General features: G+C 36.0%; 1 protein-coding gene across 1 annotated transcript; it reads left to right on the top strand.

The window, feature by feature from the left end:
* Positions 1-244: 244 nt before the first annotated feature.
* On the top strand, positions 245-18,323 carry LOC150011488 (sulfotransferase 6B1-like). The gene is made up of 6 exons (XM_090275482.1): positions 245-472; positions 2,429-2,613; positions 6,295-6,421; positions 12,234-12,328; positions 12,472-12,658; positions 17,064-18,323. The coding sequence occupies exons 1-6, from the start codon at positions 328-330 to the stop codon at positions 17,180-17,182; spliced, it is 858 nt and encodes a 285-aa protein (XP_090131608.1). The 5' UTR covers positions 245-327; the 3' UTR covers positions 17,183-18,323.
* The last annotated feature ends 507 nt before the right edge of the window (positions 18,324-18,830 follow it).

The raw sequence follows: 18,830 nt of genomic DNA, 5'->3' as shown, positions 1-18,830 counted from the left end.
TGATTAATCTTAGTTCCCTAAATGATTTCATTTTTTAATAGCTTGAAAGCTTTGTATGTAAACTATTTTGAGTGACAAGTAGAGGAAGTATTTTGTAATGTGTGTTATCAGTGAAATTCAGATAACATCATTTTCACAGTAAACTTTGGCTTGGTTATGGTTTAAAAATTACTCTTGTGAAAATTGCCAAAGGTATATATATGTTCCTCTAGTTGGAATACCAACTCAGTAATTCTAAGATTACATTGCTACTGAGCTAAGACCACACTTGCTCTCTGCCTTGTGTAGTTAGTGTTTAGTAATAATTTTTGATAGATTTGATGAAAGATGTCATCCCAGAACCAGTCAAGTATTCTTCATAAATTCAAGGAGATCCTCTTTTCTACTATGTCTTCAAAAGAACTTCTAAATTCCCTGGATTCTTTCAACGCAAGAGAAGATGATGTGTTTCTGGTTTCCTATCCAAAATCTGGTAAAGTTCATTTTAATGCATTTTGTAAATGTCTAATAGTAATAAGTATTATTATTGTTACAAAACATTTGTTTTTTCAGACTTTTTCACAGAAAACTAAATTATTCTAACTGCTCATTCTAATGAAAAGTTTGACAGTAGAGAAGAAAAAAATGTGCTTTGAAAAACTCAACTGGAGAAATTAGAGCTTTACTACTCTCTTGTTTCTATTTTATTCATGAAGACATACAAATGTTGACATATATAATAAGCATAATATCTATAAGATTATAAAGTTTTCTTTGTACTTTGTGCCAGGCATAGTGATAAATAGTGTTTGTTTTATTTATAATCAATGATTGGTTTATAAATAAATAAATTTTTCTTATGGGCTAATAAGAACCATTAATACTTTTATTATTATAGTTTATGTCTTATTATTAAAATTAATGTTATTTTTTAATTCTTAGAGGCGACCAGGTTATACAATATCCAATTGCCTGTTGCTATGTCTAGAATAGTAGATGTGTGTGATTGAGCATATACCTGCTATTTTGGATTCAGCAACTAAGGGTCGAGCTCTCTTTAGTTGTATGTGTGTCGTAGTCCTTTGGATTGTAAGTCAGGCCCAAGAAATGCTTCCTTTGGATGATGCAGAGTTCACATAGGGCCAGGTCTCCCAGGGTGTTTTTGAGAATAAATAAAACCATATATGTATCTCTTTTGTTGGAAAATATTGCTGAAAATGAAAATTAAATGAGTGCCTCCAGAATACCACACTATTCTTGCTATGCAATAGGTTACTGTGTGAATAAAATATCTTATTTTAAACTGATAGGTTAGAAATTAATTAATGATACTTTTAAAGTTCTTGGAACAGGTGACTAATTTATACCATATATAAACAACCATAAATAAGGTTTCCACTGTACATATTGATGCCTATAAATTAATATCTTCCCACCAGCTGCCAGGAGGTCTCCTTCAGCAGCACAAAAGCATGTATTCTCTCTCCTTCATCAGAAGAAATCAGTATATTTTGTTAGAGTAACACAACTATCACTATTATATGAGTCACATTTATATAAATATTATAATTATAAATATTTAAGAAATTAACATTATAACATAAAATAGTCTTAAATTTAAAACATATAATGCAAATGAGAGCACTGTTTAAATTTTGTATTTTTCTTTGGCTGTAAAATTGTAATAGCAATGAGGTCAATGGAAACTAAAGCTGATTTAAATTCTTCAGGGACATTGCTTTCAAATGAGCAAAACATCACCCTCACCCAAACTTCTGCTTCCCTGCTTCCATTTACTAGTGTCTGTAACACTGGAGCATGTCCGCATTTGCTTTATGTAAACATGAAGTGGTATTCCTCCCAGACTTGGAGGCAGCAGGCTTGCATCTCTGTGATGTTTGAATATACATTTGTCCATTGTTCTAATGCTTTGTTTGCACAGCTTCTCTGTATTTACACACAAACAAAAGTAAGATCCAGTGTCTGTCTTCAAATGGGAATTGGGGAGATAGACATAAATAAGCGATGGCAAGTACACTCTGGTGTGTGTTACTTTGGAGGCACCTGAAAGGTGAGCAATTATTCCAGAGGAGTGGGGACTCAGAAGAGCAAGATGAAGAGCTTGCAGGACGAATAGGAATTATGTATGGAAAGGTCTGTGAATCTGTGAATTGGAGAAGGTGTTAGAAATGAGTTGTAGCACAAAAGAGCATTTCATGCTGAGGAAACAGCATACGCAGTTCTCATACCTCTTAACGCTTTTATTCCTGCATAATAAATTAACATTTTAAGTGTTTCAACAGGTTTCGATAGGTGTCAAGCGGTAAAACTATTTATAATAAAATCAATACATTCATTGATTTTATAACCTAATGTTAACTTTTTTATATTCATTTAATCAAAAGTGCCATTTAATTAAAAATGAATTTCATTTTATTTTTGTGTGAAGGCACTCACTGGATTGCAAAAGTCATTGAGAACATTCCCAATGCTGAAATTACTCTAACATCTCCAATTGAATTGGGAGACATTTCTAAATTTGAAGAGCTGAAAATGTGTTGTAAGAGAAGAGTTATTCCAACACATTTGAGCTATAACATGCTACCCATGGATGTTAAACAAAAACAATGCAAGGTAAGTTCATTGGTGAAGGGTGGAATCTGGGGAATACCACAAAACCAAGCTTGGATTCTTGCTCTGCCACTTTCAAGATATGTGACTTTGGAAAATTGCTGATGCTCTCTGAGCTTTGGTTTCCTCATTTGATACAGGAGTAATGTTATCAATCTCATACAGGAAAGATTAAACAAGACAATACATGTATAGGTGTGACCATGGTATCTAGCTCATAAAAATTATTTTAATAATCTTCAGCAATGAAAGGACTGTGAACTATAATTACACTAGACAATGTCTTATTCTATTCTGAATCTGGTTTTAATCTTTTTGCTTTAAATATTGATATCTAGAGAAAGAAAAATTGCCTTGCTATTTTAATTATTTAATCTATCATTTTTGCAAGGAATTATATAAGAAAGAAAGAAATATTGTGTGTAAAATGCTAAAAAAGAGTTATCTCAAACTTTTAAAAATAAAGTTACTGCATTATTATGATTTAAAAACTTAACTATAATTTAAAAGAATATTTTATATTCCAAATACTTTATATTCAAAGTTATGTTTTCATGGAGAAATGCTTATGGAATAAAATTAAGTAGAAGGTATGTTTTAAGTAACATATATACTGAATTATCTCAATTAACTTATAATATACACACACACAGAAAAAAAAGTCCAAATATAAATATAACAACATGCCATGTGGCTTTCTATGGTACGACATTACAGTTGGGTTTTATTTTCTTTACAAATGTCTGTGTAAGGAGCACTTCAAAAATTCTGTTTTGATCATAAAAAAACAAACATCTGAAAAACAAAGGTGAGGTATCTGTGTTTATTGTAAAAAGGTCCCAGTAATGAACCCTTTTTAAATGCCAGCCATATTTCAAAAATAATAAAAATAACCTATCAGTCAACTGTGCACATATCAAAGCAGATCTTCCTATAACTCTATGACCACAATGTTTCTATGCACACCATCTATTCTTCTGCCCAAAGAAAAGTAAACACAGTCAACAAGAGGTAAATGTCAGAGTTTTGCCTTTACTTCCAGCAAATCTATCAGAACAGGTGAAGGTATACTAACTTGATTACATTTTCACTCAACCAAGCACTTCCATTGCAGACTGTCTCTAAGACAGAGAGAGAGAGAGAGAGAGAGAGATCTGGGGAGAAAAGGAGTCTGATGAGCTCAGAAGCCCTTACGAGTCAATTCAGTAACATTGATAACAAATGACTCCCAGAGACTGAGCTGTGTTTTATAAACACATTACAAAAATCAGAGGAGTGGGTATTTTTCTTTTCATAAACAGAGAAACTGAAGCTCAGAATGGTTCGGGTAGTTCTTTAAAGGTACAGCCTTAAGGTCCAACCCTTTTAAGATGACCTCTAATGGGGACTGAGACGCTGGTTGGCCCTGGTCTCCCAAAAGGATGAGTTGTCCTCTGTTGCTGATGGCCCAGCCCTAAGTGCCTGGGGCTGGACAAGCCCTACCTGCTCCAGCAGTCCCTCTTCCAACCTTTCGCTACCAGTTCACAACCCTCCTAGGCCTCCTATATTTTTCTCCTAACCTTTGTCTCTCCTTTTGTGTTTCCAAACTCTCTTACAAGAAATTTATATTTTCAACTCATTTCATGATATTTAGTTAATATCTATTTTTTCCAGAGTACTATTCTGCCTTGCCTTCATATCCCTCAAACTTTTCCAAATATTTCTTATGATTTATTAGAATATGAGTACACCCTTCTTGTGTGTTTTTTTAGTATAATTGAAATACAACATTATATTAGGTTCAGATGTAGAACATAGTAATTTGATATTTGCATATACTGTAAAATGATCACCACAATGAGTCTGCTTAACATCTGTCACCATATGTAGTTACAGAATACATTCTTTTAACTTCTTTTGGCAAAATATATATTAATGGCTTGTATTCATTGTCTTTACCACTAGATAATACTGACATGTAACTTTGAGGAGTTCTTCAAAGGCCCTAAAAACTCTTCTCTCTTTTCCTCTCTTCCAAATATCCAACAGGATGGCTAACAATACTGCCATTTTATCACTTTGTTAAGGCAGTGAATTTTATTTTATTTTATTTATTTTTTAGATTTTATTTATTTATTCATTGTAAGACAGAGGGGAAGGGAGGGAGAAAGAGGGAGAGAAATATCAATGTGTGGTTGCCTCCCGTGCGCCCCCAACTGGGGACCTGGCCCACAAACCAGGCATGTGCCCTGACTGGAAATCAAACTGGCAACCCTTTGGTTCACAGGCCGGCACTGAGCCACACCAGCCAGGGCAAGGCAGTGAATATTTTAAAAATTAATTTTAGAGAGATACCAGGGCAAGGCAGTGGATTTTTAAACTGTGCTCTTAGAGTCTTGGGATTCAGAAAGCCTAGAGCAGTTAGAAAAAAGCCTGTGGGTTACTCCACAAGAAACTATTGGGGCAAAGAGAGGATAAGGAGGAGGGGCGGATTTAAGGTGGCTCTTCATTCTTGGGCACTGTGGCCTTTACACATTCCTCGAGGAAAGAGGAGTCGGTGCTGTTTATGTGGGTCATGCAAATACCTGAGCTATGAACACACTACAGAAAGATAGATAGGTATTAAAATGACTCAGTAAACACTGTCTTACCTACGGGAAATGTGTCCACCCTGATTGTCAATTGAAAATCAGGTAGAACGTCTGGTCCTCATGCAGTGTGGATCATGACTGCATAATAGTCCATTTATATCCAGCTGATCACATGGTTTCCTACAATTTCTTACATGCTCCTATTGCACCGTACACTTCCTTATCATTACCCTCAGAACCCTGCGCTGCCAAGAGGTTTCCTTACCTGACTACAAGTTTTGAGTGGACTAGAACCATTTCTGTCTTGCTCATGATTATATGCCTTGGACCTAGAGCATTGCACACTGCCTGGTATACAGTAGGTTTTATATAAATATTTATTGAATTGAATTAAATTGCAGTTTTACAGTGTTTGTGTAAATTGGTAGGATATCTCAGATTCCCTATGCTTTGGGGGATTAAATTGTAGAAAATTCTTTTTATAAATAAAAATAGACAATTTGTAAGAAATTATACTGTATGTGAATCATGTTTTATAATAAATGGATATTTAAAAAAGTAAACTCATCCTATAAATGACTAGGGGTTTCTCATATCTACCCCAAAGAAATGAGGACCAAATTTAATACATAAAGTGAAAAAGTGTGGTTGATGAGCTGGCAGCGTGAACATGTCCTGGGAACTCGATGGAAAGGCAGGTGGCCAGGCTTTATCCTGACCCTCCTGAATCAGAGTCTGCATTTTCACAAGATCCCCTGACAGTTTATATATACATTCAGTGCTGGGAAACACTGGCTTAAATCTGTGCTTAATAATTAGCTGAAGCTGCCAAAAAAAAAAAAAAAAAATCATGACTGGCACAGATAAGTTTAGCTCCTACTGTTTTTTTTTTTTTTTTTTTTTTTTTTTTTACATTAAATTTTTTTTTCAGTTACCTTTTACATTCAATATTGTTTTGTATTAGTTTCTAGTGTACAGCATATTGGTTAGACAATCATATACTTTACAAAGTGTTCTCTCTGATATTTCCAGTACCATCTCCTACTTTCTTTTAGGAAATGTTTTGTGTTGTGGCTATTTCCACCCAAAAATAAATTGATTTCTTTTAAAACAGATTATCTACATCGTTAGGAATCCAAAGGACACAGCTGTTTCTCTATTCCACTACTACAGAGATAACCCTAATCTGCCTCGCGTTGAAACCTGGGCTGCATTTTTGGAGCTATTCCTAAAAGGAAATGGTAAATACAACAATGGTTTTTATTCATAACATACAGTGAACCTCTCTACTCTAAATGGAAATGTTTTCCAAAAGTTTAAAATAGATTCCAATGCCTACTTTCAGAAATACATCCTTTAATAGATGATTTTTTTACTTCTAAGCAATTCTTTCTCAGTGCGCTTCTTCACAGTCTTTCTTATCACCCATGGGCAGTACATATTAGCAAGTTCTTATTAAGCCTAATGCTGATTAAACATCTATGTTTTTCATATAGCGTCAGTCTTTTCAGTGAAATAGTTATGCACCAAATGGAGATACACCTGAAACCTAAACAGGTAGCCTGAAACTTGCCTTTTATATACCTGCATGGAAAATAAAACACGAAGAAACAATATACACAAAAAAACCCTCAAATTCCCCCAATAAAACAAAATGTGAAAGAATTAGTCATCTGGCACCTGGTTTCATAAAAACTACGGAAGGTAATCTATCCTGAGACTACCACAATGATATATCATTTGATTGAGCTGTGTAGCATATGTTGGGCCTGCTATCATGCATGACCTTTGAATTAATTCACTTTTTTTTAAATGACTCAGTGGGGTCTGGAGCACTTAAAAAAAACCTTCTGAATTCCCAAAGTATAGTAAACAAAAATAACACCCAAAGATAATACTGAATTTAAAAGAGATATGAATTAGAAATGGTGTGTATCCAGAATTTTCTCTCTTACTGGGCTTAGAGTAGATCTTAACTGCTAGTTTCAGTATTTTACATTAAATTACTATGTTTTGTTAATTTAATAGAGACCACAGCAAGTATAACCTTAACATGAAGATGTTGGGAAGTCACCAGCAGCAGGATTTACTGCTTTGTTTTGCTATATTACCTTTGGAAGAATATGCTAATATGCTATCCATATACTATTCCATCTCCTGTATTTCCTCATTTAATGGCACACATGTAGTAGAATCATAAAGTTTCAGAAATGACAGGGGCACTAAAGGTCATCTGTTTAAAACACCCACCTACTGACTGAATCACCTTTATAACATCTCTAAGAATTGTAGATGCTAAGCTTGAGTTTCTTAACCTTGACAACAGGTTCACACTCCACACTCTTGCTCTAAAAGAACACATTTCATCTTGGTATTTCTAAATGTTAAAAATAATTCTTACCATGTCATGCAGACACTTCACTAAGTGCTATGCAAACGTGATCTCTTTTCGTCCTCACTAGACCACTTGAGGTAGACGTTATTATTGTCATTTTACAGGTGATAAAAATGCTGACCTTGGGAGACCAAATAACTTGTCCATAGATGTGTAACTAACAAGGAGCGGAGCCAAGATATAAATTCAGGTGTCAGCTCCAAAATCTTTGCTCTTTCACTGTGACATAACTCGTTCAGCCACAAAATTGTGCTCGATCATTAATTCCTCTTTCACATGTTAGTCTTCTAAATATTTGAAGATAGTTACCATGCCTCACTCTGCTTCAATTCCATTTTTGGAATAAGCGGAGTATAAATACATAAATTATATTTTTAAAACAGATCTTGGGCCTGCTTTTTCTCAAGGAAAAAAATGCCGTATTTGTCCCCCCTTATTACACACTGTGGTTCACCATTCCTCCCTCCCCGCTGCCAGAGCTCTGATTTGACCATGTCTCCATAATTTTGCAATGCCCAGAAGGCCAAGCAGCAGCAGGGTATGGTCTGATTGATTCTGTTTGAGAGATTCTTTTTCTATGAATGTAGCCACAGAAAGGCCAACCCAGGCCATATGCAGGGGAGCAAACTAGTGTCATGAGCATTTACCTCTGTTACCACAATATCAGCCGTTGTAGGAGAGTATCTGGGAAAAGGCAGAGTGAAGTTGGAAAAAAACATTTCAGGTGTTTCTTTTACACCTTCTTAGGTGAGTTAATAGATTTTTTTAGCTGTAAAGAGGTGTGACTTGTAAGTCTTCTACAGCTGGGTAATCCAGGCTAGACCAACCCTGTAGACACCGGGAACAGTCACTGAATCACTCAAGCTTTTAAAAAATTTACTTGGATGAGAACATTTTACTACTTATAAGACAGGGTTGTTTGTTTTCCTGTGTGTGTGTGTGTTTTGTATATGACTGTGTTTCAGGGGTGTTCTTCAATGACTTTTGAGGGGAGGGTTATTTCTCTTGCAAGTGACAACATGAAAGAACAGGCTATAGGGCCAGAAGACCTGAGATCAAGTCCTGATAATAATTCATTCCATGTGTGATTTTGGACAATAGCTTAACCGTTCTAAGGTTCAGACTCCTAATATAAAATAGGACTAGAAAAATAATATATTTTGTAGGATTATTTAAAGGTTCAAACTAAGTAATGGCTAAAATTTGCTGGAAAAATCTACTGACTTATTCTATTAGACGTGACTTTTAAAGACACAAAGACTTAAATAATTTCTCATTCAGGTGGAAATGTTAAAAGTAGATATTTATCTAGAAAGATTATTTTACAAGTGAGGCATCAGGATATCCAAAACCCATCTTCAAAACATAGATATAATTACACATTATATGACAAGACAGTACAGTAAAGATAAAGATAGCGATAGATTTATTTAATCATCTAATTTATCCGTCAGACAGTTAACAGATACAATTTAGGTTTTTAAATGAAACAGTAACTATAAGTTCTATTCTGGTAATGTCCTGGAAGATTAATATTTCAGTGAAACAATATCTTAGCATTCTACTTTTTATCCACTATAGCCAGCCCTTCTCCAGGTTTATATTAAAACTATAGTTCCTCTGCCACTTCATACCAGTGAGTTTTGTTTTCTGCACGATTATCTATCATCAAAATGCTTTCTAGAGCCCAGACACTAAGATGCTCATTATAACTGGTTATAAGAGTGGGACAGCAGGTGTGCAGAAAGTATGGGAGTTTTGAAACAGCTGAAGAGGATAATGTGATAATGCAGGACAAATTGGTTTGCCAGGCAGCCTTGGGGCCCTTAAGGCTGGAAAAATGAATTCGCAGTGGTGTAAATACAGAGTGCTATGAATTTCTTCAGCAGGACTCAGCAATCATAGGTCAGTTATAAAGAAGGTGGAGTGTTTCAATCCAGTACTGAATGTTTTGGCAGGGAGGGGTGATTAAGATAAACTCTAAGGGGACAAGAAAATTGATGGTATTGGTGAAAAAGTTCTTAAGGGGATGTACAAAGGGAAGAAAGTAAAGGTAGAAAAGGATGAAACTAGTCAAAGGAGGGCATTGCAGAAAGGTCCATTAAAGTTACTGCGGTTGGTAGCAGGAACTGAGACGACACAGAAAATTGTAATCCAAAGTCAAAGTCTTCAGTGACTGTAGGAAAGAGATCAGAAGGTCAATTTCTGACTGCAACCAGGATGGAAAGAGTGGTATAATCAAAGGACATGTTAAAGGAGCGTGGATTATCTAGGAGGGGAAGTTCTGGAAGTCCATAGAAGGCAGATGTTGCTGACTCACTCTCCCTAAAATATGTGAGTTGGTTGAGAAAGGGCAATTTGTATTCAAGGCCATTTCAGGGGAAGGAGAGTTACTTTTGGATAGCAGGAAGGCTGTCCAGTCATATGTTAATTAAGGTCAGGAGGTGGTGGAATAATTTTGTAATGAAGTGAAGGATATTGGGAAAAGCATTTCCCACAAAAGCAAGATTTCAGATCTTTTTTTTGGAAACTACGTTTTCTTTCAAAGCCATAGGTCTACTCATGACCTAGACAGTGAGGATTCTGATTAAAAAATTAACCCAGGATAATTTTCATTGTTTTATCTTCAAGTTCACTAATTCTTTTTTTCTGTTGTCTCCATTTTCTGTTGAGCCCCTGTGATTTTTTTTGTTGTTTTTTTAAAAAATATTTTCTTTTTCTGTCCCTTCTCTCCTCTCCACTGTACTCTTTTCCCTATTTCCTGACCCTGCATTTTCCCCTCCTTGCCTTGCTTTTCCTCCCCTCCCCTCCTGTCTTCTCTTCCCTTCCTCTTCCCTTTTTTCTCTTCCCTTCCCTCCCTTCCCCTACATTCCTCCTTCTCCCTCACTTTGTCCTTTCCTTCACTTCCCTTCCCTGTCCTGCTCTGCTCTGCCCTGCCCTGCCCTGCCCTACACTTCCTCCAGCCTATCTGGTGCGTCTCTGAATCTTCTTTGCTGTCTCCTACCTAAACTCCTACCTTCCAAGTCCTGTACTGCCTTTGATCTTAGTCCTTGACTCTCTCTCTCAAAAAAAAAAAAAAAAAAAATTAACCCAAACTGTAATTTCCTACATTAGTGACAAAGGAACAGGCAGCCAATTTATTTATATAGATTATTTTGGATAGCTTTTAGAGCAAGGTACAGTATAAATTAATTAGTTAATAATTGAACACCTGGCTCTCAAATTATGATCAGGCTAGGATCCAAAAATGTATTCTTAAATCTATTTTGGATACATTGGAATACATTTTCTATTAAATAACCATAATGGGCAAGGTCAATTATAGTACCCAGCCCATCCTCCACCCCACACACAAAGTGTGACTTTGGGTCTCTATCCCTACCTACCTTTTGGTTAGAGAAGCATCTGGATGGCTCTTCTAAGAACCAGTTATTATATAATCTTTTGGGTCCAAGGGATAGTAGAAAATTGGGCTGATTCTAACTATACCACAGTAGTCCCAGAAATCCTTGTTTCAAAAATATGTTACAATTATTTTCTTGCCCTTTGCTTCCTCAGGAGCCAAAGCCATGAAAAATAGCACTAGTTTGAAACTAATTATATTTTAATTTATTTAAAGCTTTAAAGTCAAAATGTATATAAGCACAATGTCTGGCTTCTAAAATATGTTTATTAAATGAATCAATAGTCAGCAGATGTTTAGGAAATTGCTAGTAGAGTAGCTCTTTTATGACTTGGGAACTAACCAGTATTAAATCTCTGTATGATAAAGTTCATGGAGAGATGTATATGTAGTACTTAAAATTTTTGTTCTATGCTTTAGATTGTCAAACTATTCAACTTTTTGTGGTAATAAGAAGTTGCTCACTGTTTTTAATCACCATTGCTGTAGAGGTTACTTTGCATGATAATATTTTACTTTTAAGCCCTGGAGATTTTTTAAGTCTGTCAAATTAACAAAGCATTAAAGAGACAATATCAACTACTGATAAATCATTAAGCCTATATTTCTCAACCTTGAACTAAGATACTTGAATAGAATTCTTTTTCGTAGTGGTGATGGTGGGAAGTTTATAAACTTTTTAATTATGAAAAGCATGTCACATTACAAAAAGAAAATGATAAATCCTCATTGTTTCTCCATTTCACCCAAGTTCCAAAGCATAGTTATCAGAACACATATTGGGATAATCTATATCACTGTATTTCTGTTGTCATTTCTCTTGAGAATAAAAACCATTTACTAAAAATAAGAAAAAATGCACACAGCCCTATTAAAAGATATCACTGTCCAGCTTCATTTCACAATATTGTAATTGGTTGGAACAATAGTGAAATTGAGCTCTTCTAAGGAAAACGTCTTCATTCCAGAGTCTAATTTGTATGTGCCTTGCTTTGACAACTTTGCTGAAGTGGGAAGAACCCAAAGCCCAAAGCCATAATGCTTAAATATTAACACAACAGGATGTAGAGAAGATCTTATATGCAGGACTCATGGACATGGACTAAGGGGGGGTGGGACTGCTGGAGGGAGGGGCGTGCTGGGTGGAGGTGGGCAAAGGGAAAAGAAATTGGGACAAATGTAACAGTATAGTCAATAAAACATACAAAAAATAAAAATAAATAAATATTAACACAACAATTCCCTTTTCTTCTAGTTGTGTATGGATCCTGGTTTGATCATGTTTTAAGCTGGGAAGACCAAAAAAATGATAAAAACATTCTATTTATATTCTATGAAGAAATGAAGAAAGTAAGTCTTTCCTAACATTTCAACAATAAAAATTAAATGCAAATTAAGTTAATATGGGAAGTCAATGATTTTTGTTTCTGGGTTTCAGGGAATGAATTTGGTATTTTGATGAGTAACACTTTTTAAATTTGTTTATTGTTCAGGATCTTTCTAAAAGCATAAAGAAAATAACTACTTTCCTTGGTATAAATGTGAGTGAAAGTGAAATTAATCAGATTGCTTGGAAATCATCATTCAAGGAAATGAAAAATAATGCAGCCAAAGAAAACTGCGACCCGAATAAGACCATCTGTGCCCTCACATCTAATAGGAGTTTGGTGTTTAGGAAAGGTAAGTCAGAAAAGGATCTGGTGCTTTGTCTGGGGCTTATATTTGGAAGTAGTGCTATTTTACCTTAAAAAAAAAATTTATTCATTTTCAGAGAGAGGGGGAGGGAAGGAGAAAGAGAGGGAGAGAAAAATCCATGTGTGAGCAAACCATTGTTTGTTTGCCTCTTGCATGCCCCCAACTGGGGATCTGGCCTATGACTCAGGCCTGTGCGCTGACTAGGAATCGAACCAGCAACCTTTTGGTTTTTAGACCAGGGCTCAATTCACTGAGCCACACCAGTGAGGGCTATTTTACCTTTTTAACCTTATTACACCATAGTGCACCCCATCTTGCACAACAGATGACACATTATCATCCATTAGTGAATGTTTATTAAATGAAATTCTTGAATTGCATTCTTTACGGACTTTGAGATTTCCATGCCCAGTTAGGAACCAACTCAGAGAAAAACACAGGTATCAAATAGATAGAAATCATAAAATTACTCAAAGAATGTGTCTCCGGTCTGCAAACCAGTGTGTTTGCTAATAAGTTATCCTGAATTTTATAAGCACACTCTAAATCATAGTCAATCAAATGTAGTCCTGTCCCACTACTGGAGCAGTCACATGTTACATTACACGTTTTCTTCAGGAGACAGAAAGGAACTGATAAGTGTGGACAGTGCCTTTTCCCAAACTCACCAATTAAATAACTTGCTATACATAAGTAAGCAGTGGAGAGACAGCTTGGATTGTCATTTAAGGATGTTCTTCTGCATGGGGACACAAAGAGAAGGAAATAAATCTCCACAAATTCCTATCATGTAACTTAGAAGGAGGTTGGGTAGTAAAATCTAACAGCAAGAAGAAAAGCTCAGAACCAGCATGGAACTGGATTGTATTTTACTTTTTTTTTTTTACATTTTATTTATTGATTTTAGAGAGAGAAAGAAAAGAGGAGAAGGAGGAGGAGGAAGAGGAGGAGAGAGAAAGAGAGAGATCAATTTGTTGTTTCACTGATTTATGTATTCATTGATTGATTCTTGAATGTGCCCTACCTGGGAATCGAACTCACAACCTTGGTGTATTAGGATGATGCTCTGACCAACTGAGCTACCTTGCCAGGTCTTGAATAATATTTTCTAGGAAGAGCAGGTAGTCTCTCATGTGCTAGAATGGCGCATGATGTGTAAAGCAGAATGAGGGTGATGAAGAGAACAGGGACAGATAGCAAAAGCTTTGATAGACATCACACAAGGTCTTTTTCTCCATGGTCTGTTAGTACTTTAAATAAGGGATCTAACATGGTCAGACATATGTGGAAAATTAATTAGAAAAGGATGAAAGCAGAAGCAGAAAGTCCAGCAAAGAGGTGTTGTAGTAGTCCAGGTATGAAACATTAATGATCATAATCTGGGCAGTGGCAGTGAGTCACTGTTGAGTGCTGCTCACCTGAGAAGTCAGTGAGCCATCAGCAGGTTGTGTAATTTGGTAAAGTTGTTTGGGGTAAGTGAGAAGGACTCCTGGAGAAAAGGACAGAAGTTGGGGGGGGGGACCTGGGGACCTGACATCAATGGCAATGAAACAGCCCCAAGATAAGCCAAGAAAAAAGATCAGCCAGAATTGGGAAGAAAGCCAGAGTCATAGATGACCATTTATTTATCATTCATGAATTCTGAGAATGTGGAGGGAAGCCAGGTTGAAGGGTGTGAAATGGTGAGAAATAAAGAAAGGAGCAGCAAATAAGGAGCACTCTTCTAAGACATTTGATAGTGGAGGATGGGAGTCAGACAATATGGGAGCTTGAGAGAGAGAGACAGGGTCAAGAAAAAGGAGAGGTGGGAAAGAGAAGGTAAAGCAAAGACAGAAAGAATTTAGAAAAGGCTGCATGAAGGAAGGTAAAATGAACAAAAGGGTGAGAAACAGAAAGAGATTAGGATGGACCATGGTAAAAAGGATGATGAGAAATGAGAAATGATGGTTACTGGCATCCAGTGCTACTGCTGACTTCATTTATCACTGCTGCTTGAGATCTGATTAGCAAATTCTCAGTATTCATACATCTTATCTTACTAACTTGAGAAATTTTACTGTAATGATAATAGGGTTTATCTCTGACCCTAGGAAATATTTCCAGGAGAAATCATATCGACATAGTTGTAGCTGACAAGATTTGTTCTAATGCATTTCCATTCTATCTAAAAGTGGTTTCTTCATAGTGTATCTAACGAAGCACAGAAGGTTGACAGTAGAAACATCTTCACTGATACTAGTCACCATGAGCACTAGTTGGTAAATTTGGACTATGTGAGGAACTAAACACAAGGATGGGTCAATAGAGACAATTCACTTTTATTTCTTTTGTTTGATGGATGGGGTGGGAGGAAGGGGATCCATCCTCTGAAAGTAAAGGTTTCAAAGGAGCTTCTGAAGTCATTGATTCAGAATCCTCGGAGCACATAGATATTCTTCACTTAATAGAGGCGTATTTGTGCCTGCAGCTGTCTTTACTTTAAACTCAGAAATAGAGCTGATACTCTAGAAAATGACTATGATGGCCAGGGAGATAAGGTGACAAGCAAGGATAGTCCACATAAGTGTTGGAAGTCCTAGGGTTTCTGACATACTAAACTCTAGGGGGAGAATTATAGAAGTATGGAAGGATGCATTTAAAATATTATTCATAAGAAACTGTTAAACATATTAAATCACATCCATACATGGGTTTACATACTATGGAGTCATAAAATCTATGGAGTAAAAATGGCTAGTATTGAATGAGTGCTTTACTATGTGCCAGGGACATTATTTGGTTTGTCTGGATTTTGACAACAGACTTTTGAGGATAATATTTATGTTATCCACATTTTACTGAGACACCAAGTCCCTGAATAACTCATCCAAAGACACACAACTAGTAGCTGGTAGAGTGAAGATTTGAATCCAAACACTGTTACACTACTCACCATAACTTTCATTGTTGGCATATAAATACTAATAAGAGAAGATGATCAAACTATAACAAGTGGGAAAAATTAGGTTATAATTGTGTGACTTAAAGTGTAGTTTATATGCATTTATATGTTTGCAAAGAAGAACATCTGGAAAAATGCATACCAGCCAATTTGTTAGTCATGTTACCTGAGGACAATTTCCTAAATTTTTATCCTCTTTGCTTAAATGTATTTTCTCTAACCTACATATATAGTTACTGCCCTGGCTGGTTTAGCTCAGTGGATTGAGCGTCGGCCTACGAGCTAAGTGTCGCTGGTTCGATCTTCCAGTCAGGGTACATCAGAGAAGGAAAACTCTGACTCCAAAAAACCTCTGCTGCCTTGCGGCATACCTCTTCAGGGGAAAGGCTAAGGGAGTAAACCCCGACAGAAAATCCGGAGCCGGAGTCCCTAAGGCGGTTTGACGTTGTAGTCAACACCGGCAACTCCTGCGGCGCACCTGAAGCCAAGCTGTATTGACTCCGTCTTTCCCTTGGACCCTTCAGCTGCGAAGAGAGGGGGGGTCTGCTGCATGGGCAACAGCAGACCCTCCATATTACCCTGCCCAGGCTCTGTAGCTTCAGCGTCATCGCAAGATGTCGATTCAACACAGGAGGAGACAGATACCGTGTCACTCCCGAGTCGGACTGCACAGCCATTCTCGGTGGTGCAGATAGACTCTTAAGAAGCTACACCATCGTCTCTCGAGACGGACGGCTGCCGACGACGATATATAGTTACTATCTTATTTTTTAAAAGGTTTTTTTTTTTTTTTTTTAAGTAAAAGAAAAGAATAAAAGAATAAATCAGAAACCAAGCAAAAAAAAAAGTCAGGTCAAACAAAGAAGACAGCAGTGGTCTAGGTGAATTGATATCAGAAACTGGAAGGAAGACCAGGAAGGACCAAAGAATATTGAAACTGACCTTATGCCCCAAGTGGGGTTTTTTAGAAGCAATGCCATGCAAGCAACTGATTATATTTTCAACTCTTTGTTATCAATATTGTAAAATAAACTTCCTGAAAATGAGACCAATTAACCACCCTGTAATGTCATCAGCTCAGCGACTGCTCTGGAGGTGCACAGATAAGGAAGTAAATGAAGCATCATTATACTCACTTTATCTGCTTTATGTTTTGATTAGGTTTAGATGAGATACTTTTTGCCTGCTATTGTAAAACCTAGGACATTTATGTATTTTTAATCTTTCTTTCTTAAAGAAATAACTTTTTAAACTATACAAACTGACATGCAACTATTATTAAAGAAATTAGAAACCACAGATAAGCAAATGAAGAAAAGAATAATTCCCTTATCATCTTATCACTAAGAGGTGAAATTGTCCATATTTTATTATAAATCTGAGAGATTTCTTTTGTGATTACTATACATTTAAATTGGTTCTTGTCTGATACATTTCCAATTTTTCCAGGAGCAGTGGGAGATTGGATAAACTACTTTACTTCAAAGCAGAAGAGAGTATTTGATGAACTATTCACAGAGAAAATGAAGCACAGTGAACTAGCAAGACACTTTGAAGATTATTCCTAATACAAATGGAAACTGAAACCAATTTCCATTTTATGCGATACAGTGCTTGTGCAATACACAAATATTTTTTACCGATGTGGAAAGCAGACATTTTCTTCAGTGAGAAGCAATCACTTTATGAATGCATTAAGTGCCATGTGTGAGAGACTATTATTATTATATTTGATGGTAACATGGAATTATTAATAAAAGAAAGTATACAATTTTTGAATAGCTGAATTATATATCTGCTTTCAGGATATTTATAAGGCAAGGAGATTATTTCTATTCAGAGAGCATATTACTATGGGTATCCTATAAACTGCACTAATGTACAACAAAGGAGGTGAGGGATTATCTAAAATAAATAGTGTCTGAGATGAATCTATTTCCTGCCTTTTTGACCATCGTGTCTTTTAGACAAATGTTGTTATTTCAATATTCTCTGGTGATCATGTAGAAATATTCTGTTGTGTCATAGCAATGACAAACATAATCATTCTAAGGTGAAAACACCTAATAGGTAAATTATATCAGGTGATCACAATCTGGTATTTTGGTGAAATGTAGAATGAAAAGATACCCTTTCACATTACATTACCACTGGTGTGGCATTCCAGCATCTTGGTGTGCCCTTTATTTTAAATAAAGTCACTTAAATTACAAAATTTATTTCCAGCTTTGAGAAGTATAATTTTCCTGAAGTATTATTTTTTACAGTATTTTGAATATGTAATATTTCTCCCAGCAGCATTTCTAGCATTAATCTCATCTCTGTAATTCTCTCTCTTCTGTAACAATTATTATTTTGTAGCTTTAACCTAGAGGACATTGTAATGATATTTCAGTGAACTTATTTTAGGAATATTGCCTAAATGAAATTGCATTCATTATGAACATCTATGTCATATTGTTTATGTTTGTGCCATAGTATCAAACTCAAGGCTAATGGGAATTCAAAATTGTATATTGTATACAACATTAAGTTATGAAACCAAATCAATGGGTTGAGTGAGCTAATTCAGCCCAACACCAATTTTATGGTGAATCTTATTCTTAGTAACAAACCTGTTGGAGTTTCTTGTGCCAAGTTTATTACAATTCAGTCAGTATTAGATCTTAATGAATCCTTTACATATACACATTTGTTACAAATAAAATGTATTCCTTTTGACTTTTGGCAATTCATGTTGTGTTTTTCTTTCTTTAAAAAAAGATATACACAGAGATTTACTAAAATATCTCCATTCCCCAAATAAATGAGGTTAGTGAATATAAATGCAACCAGGTTAGACCTTGGTCAAGTCCTCATTTCATGTAGGAGTTAAAATCACATTAACCTTCCCCGATGTTGATTCACAGAGAATGAGAAAGGAGTCAGAGTAAGGTGAGGAGGATTGGATGAGATTGGCAGGTGAAAAAGACAATGACTGTTGTGCTAAAAGAACCACACCTCCTAAGGCTATATCACCTTCTCACAAGATTAAAATGACCATTGAGATCTACCCTGGCTGGCGTGGCTCAGTGGATTGAGTGCTGGCCTGTGAACCAAAAGGTCATTGGTTCAATAACCAGTCAGGGCACATGACTGGGTTGCAGGCCAGGTCCCCAGTTGGGGGCATGTGAGAGGCAACCACACATTGATGTTTCTTTCTCCCTCTCTTCCTCT

This window comes from Furipterus horrens, unplaced genomic scaffold (genome assembly GCF_987537825.1).
Source record: "Furipterus horrens unplaced genomic scaffold, mFurHor1.1.pri manual_scaffold_4, whole genome shotgun sequence".
NCBI lineage: Eukaryota > Metazoa > Chordata > Mammalia > Chiroptera > Furipteridae > Furipterus > Furipterus horrens.
This window is presented reverse-complemented; position numbering and strand designations above follow the sequence as displayed.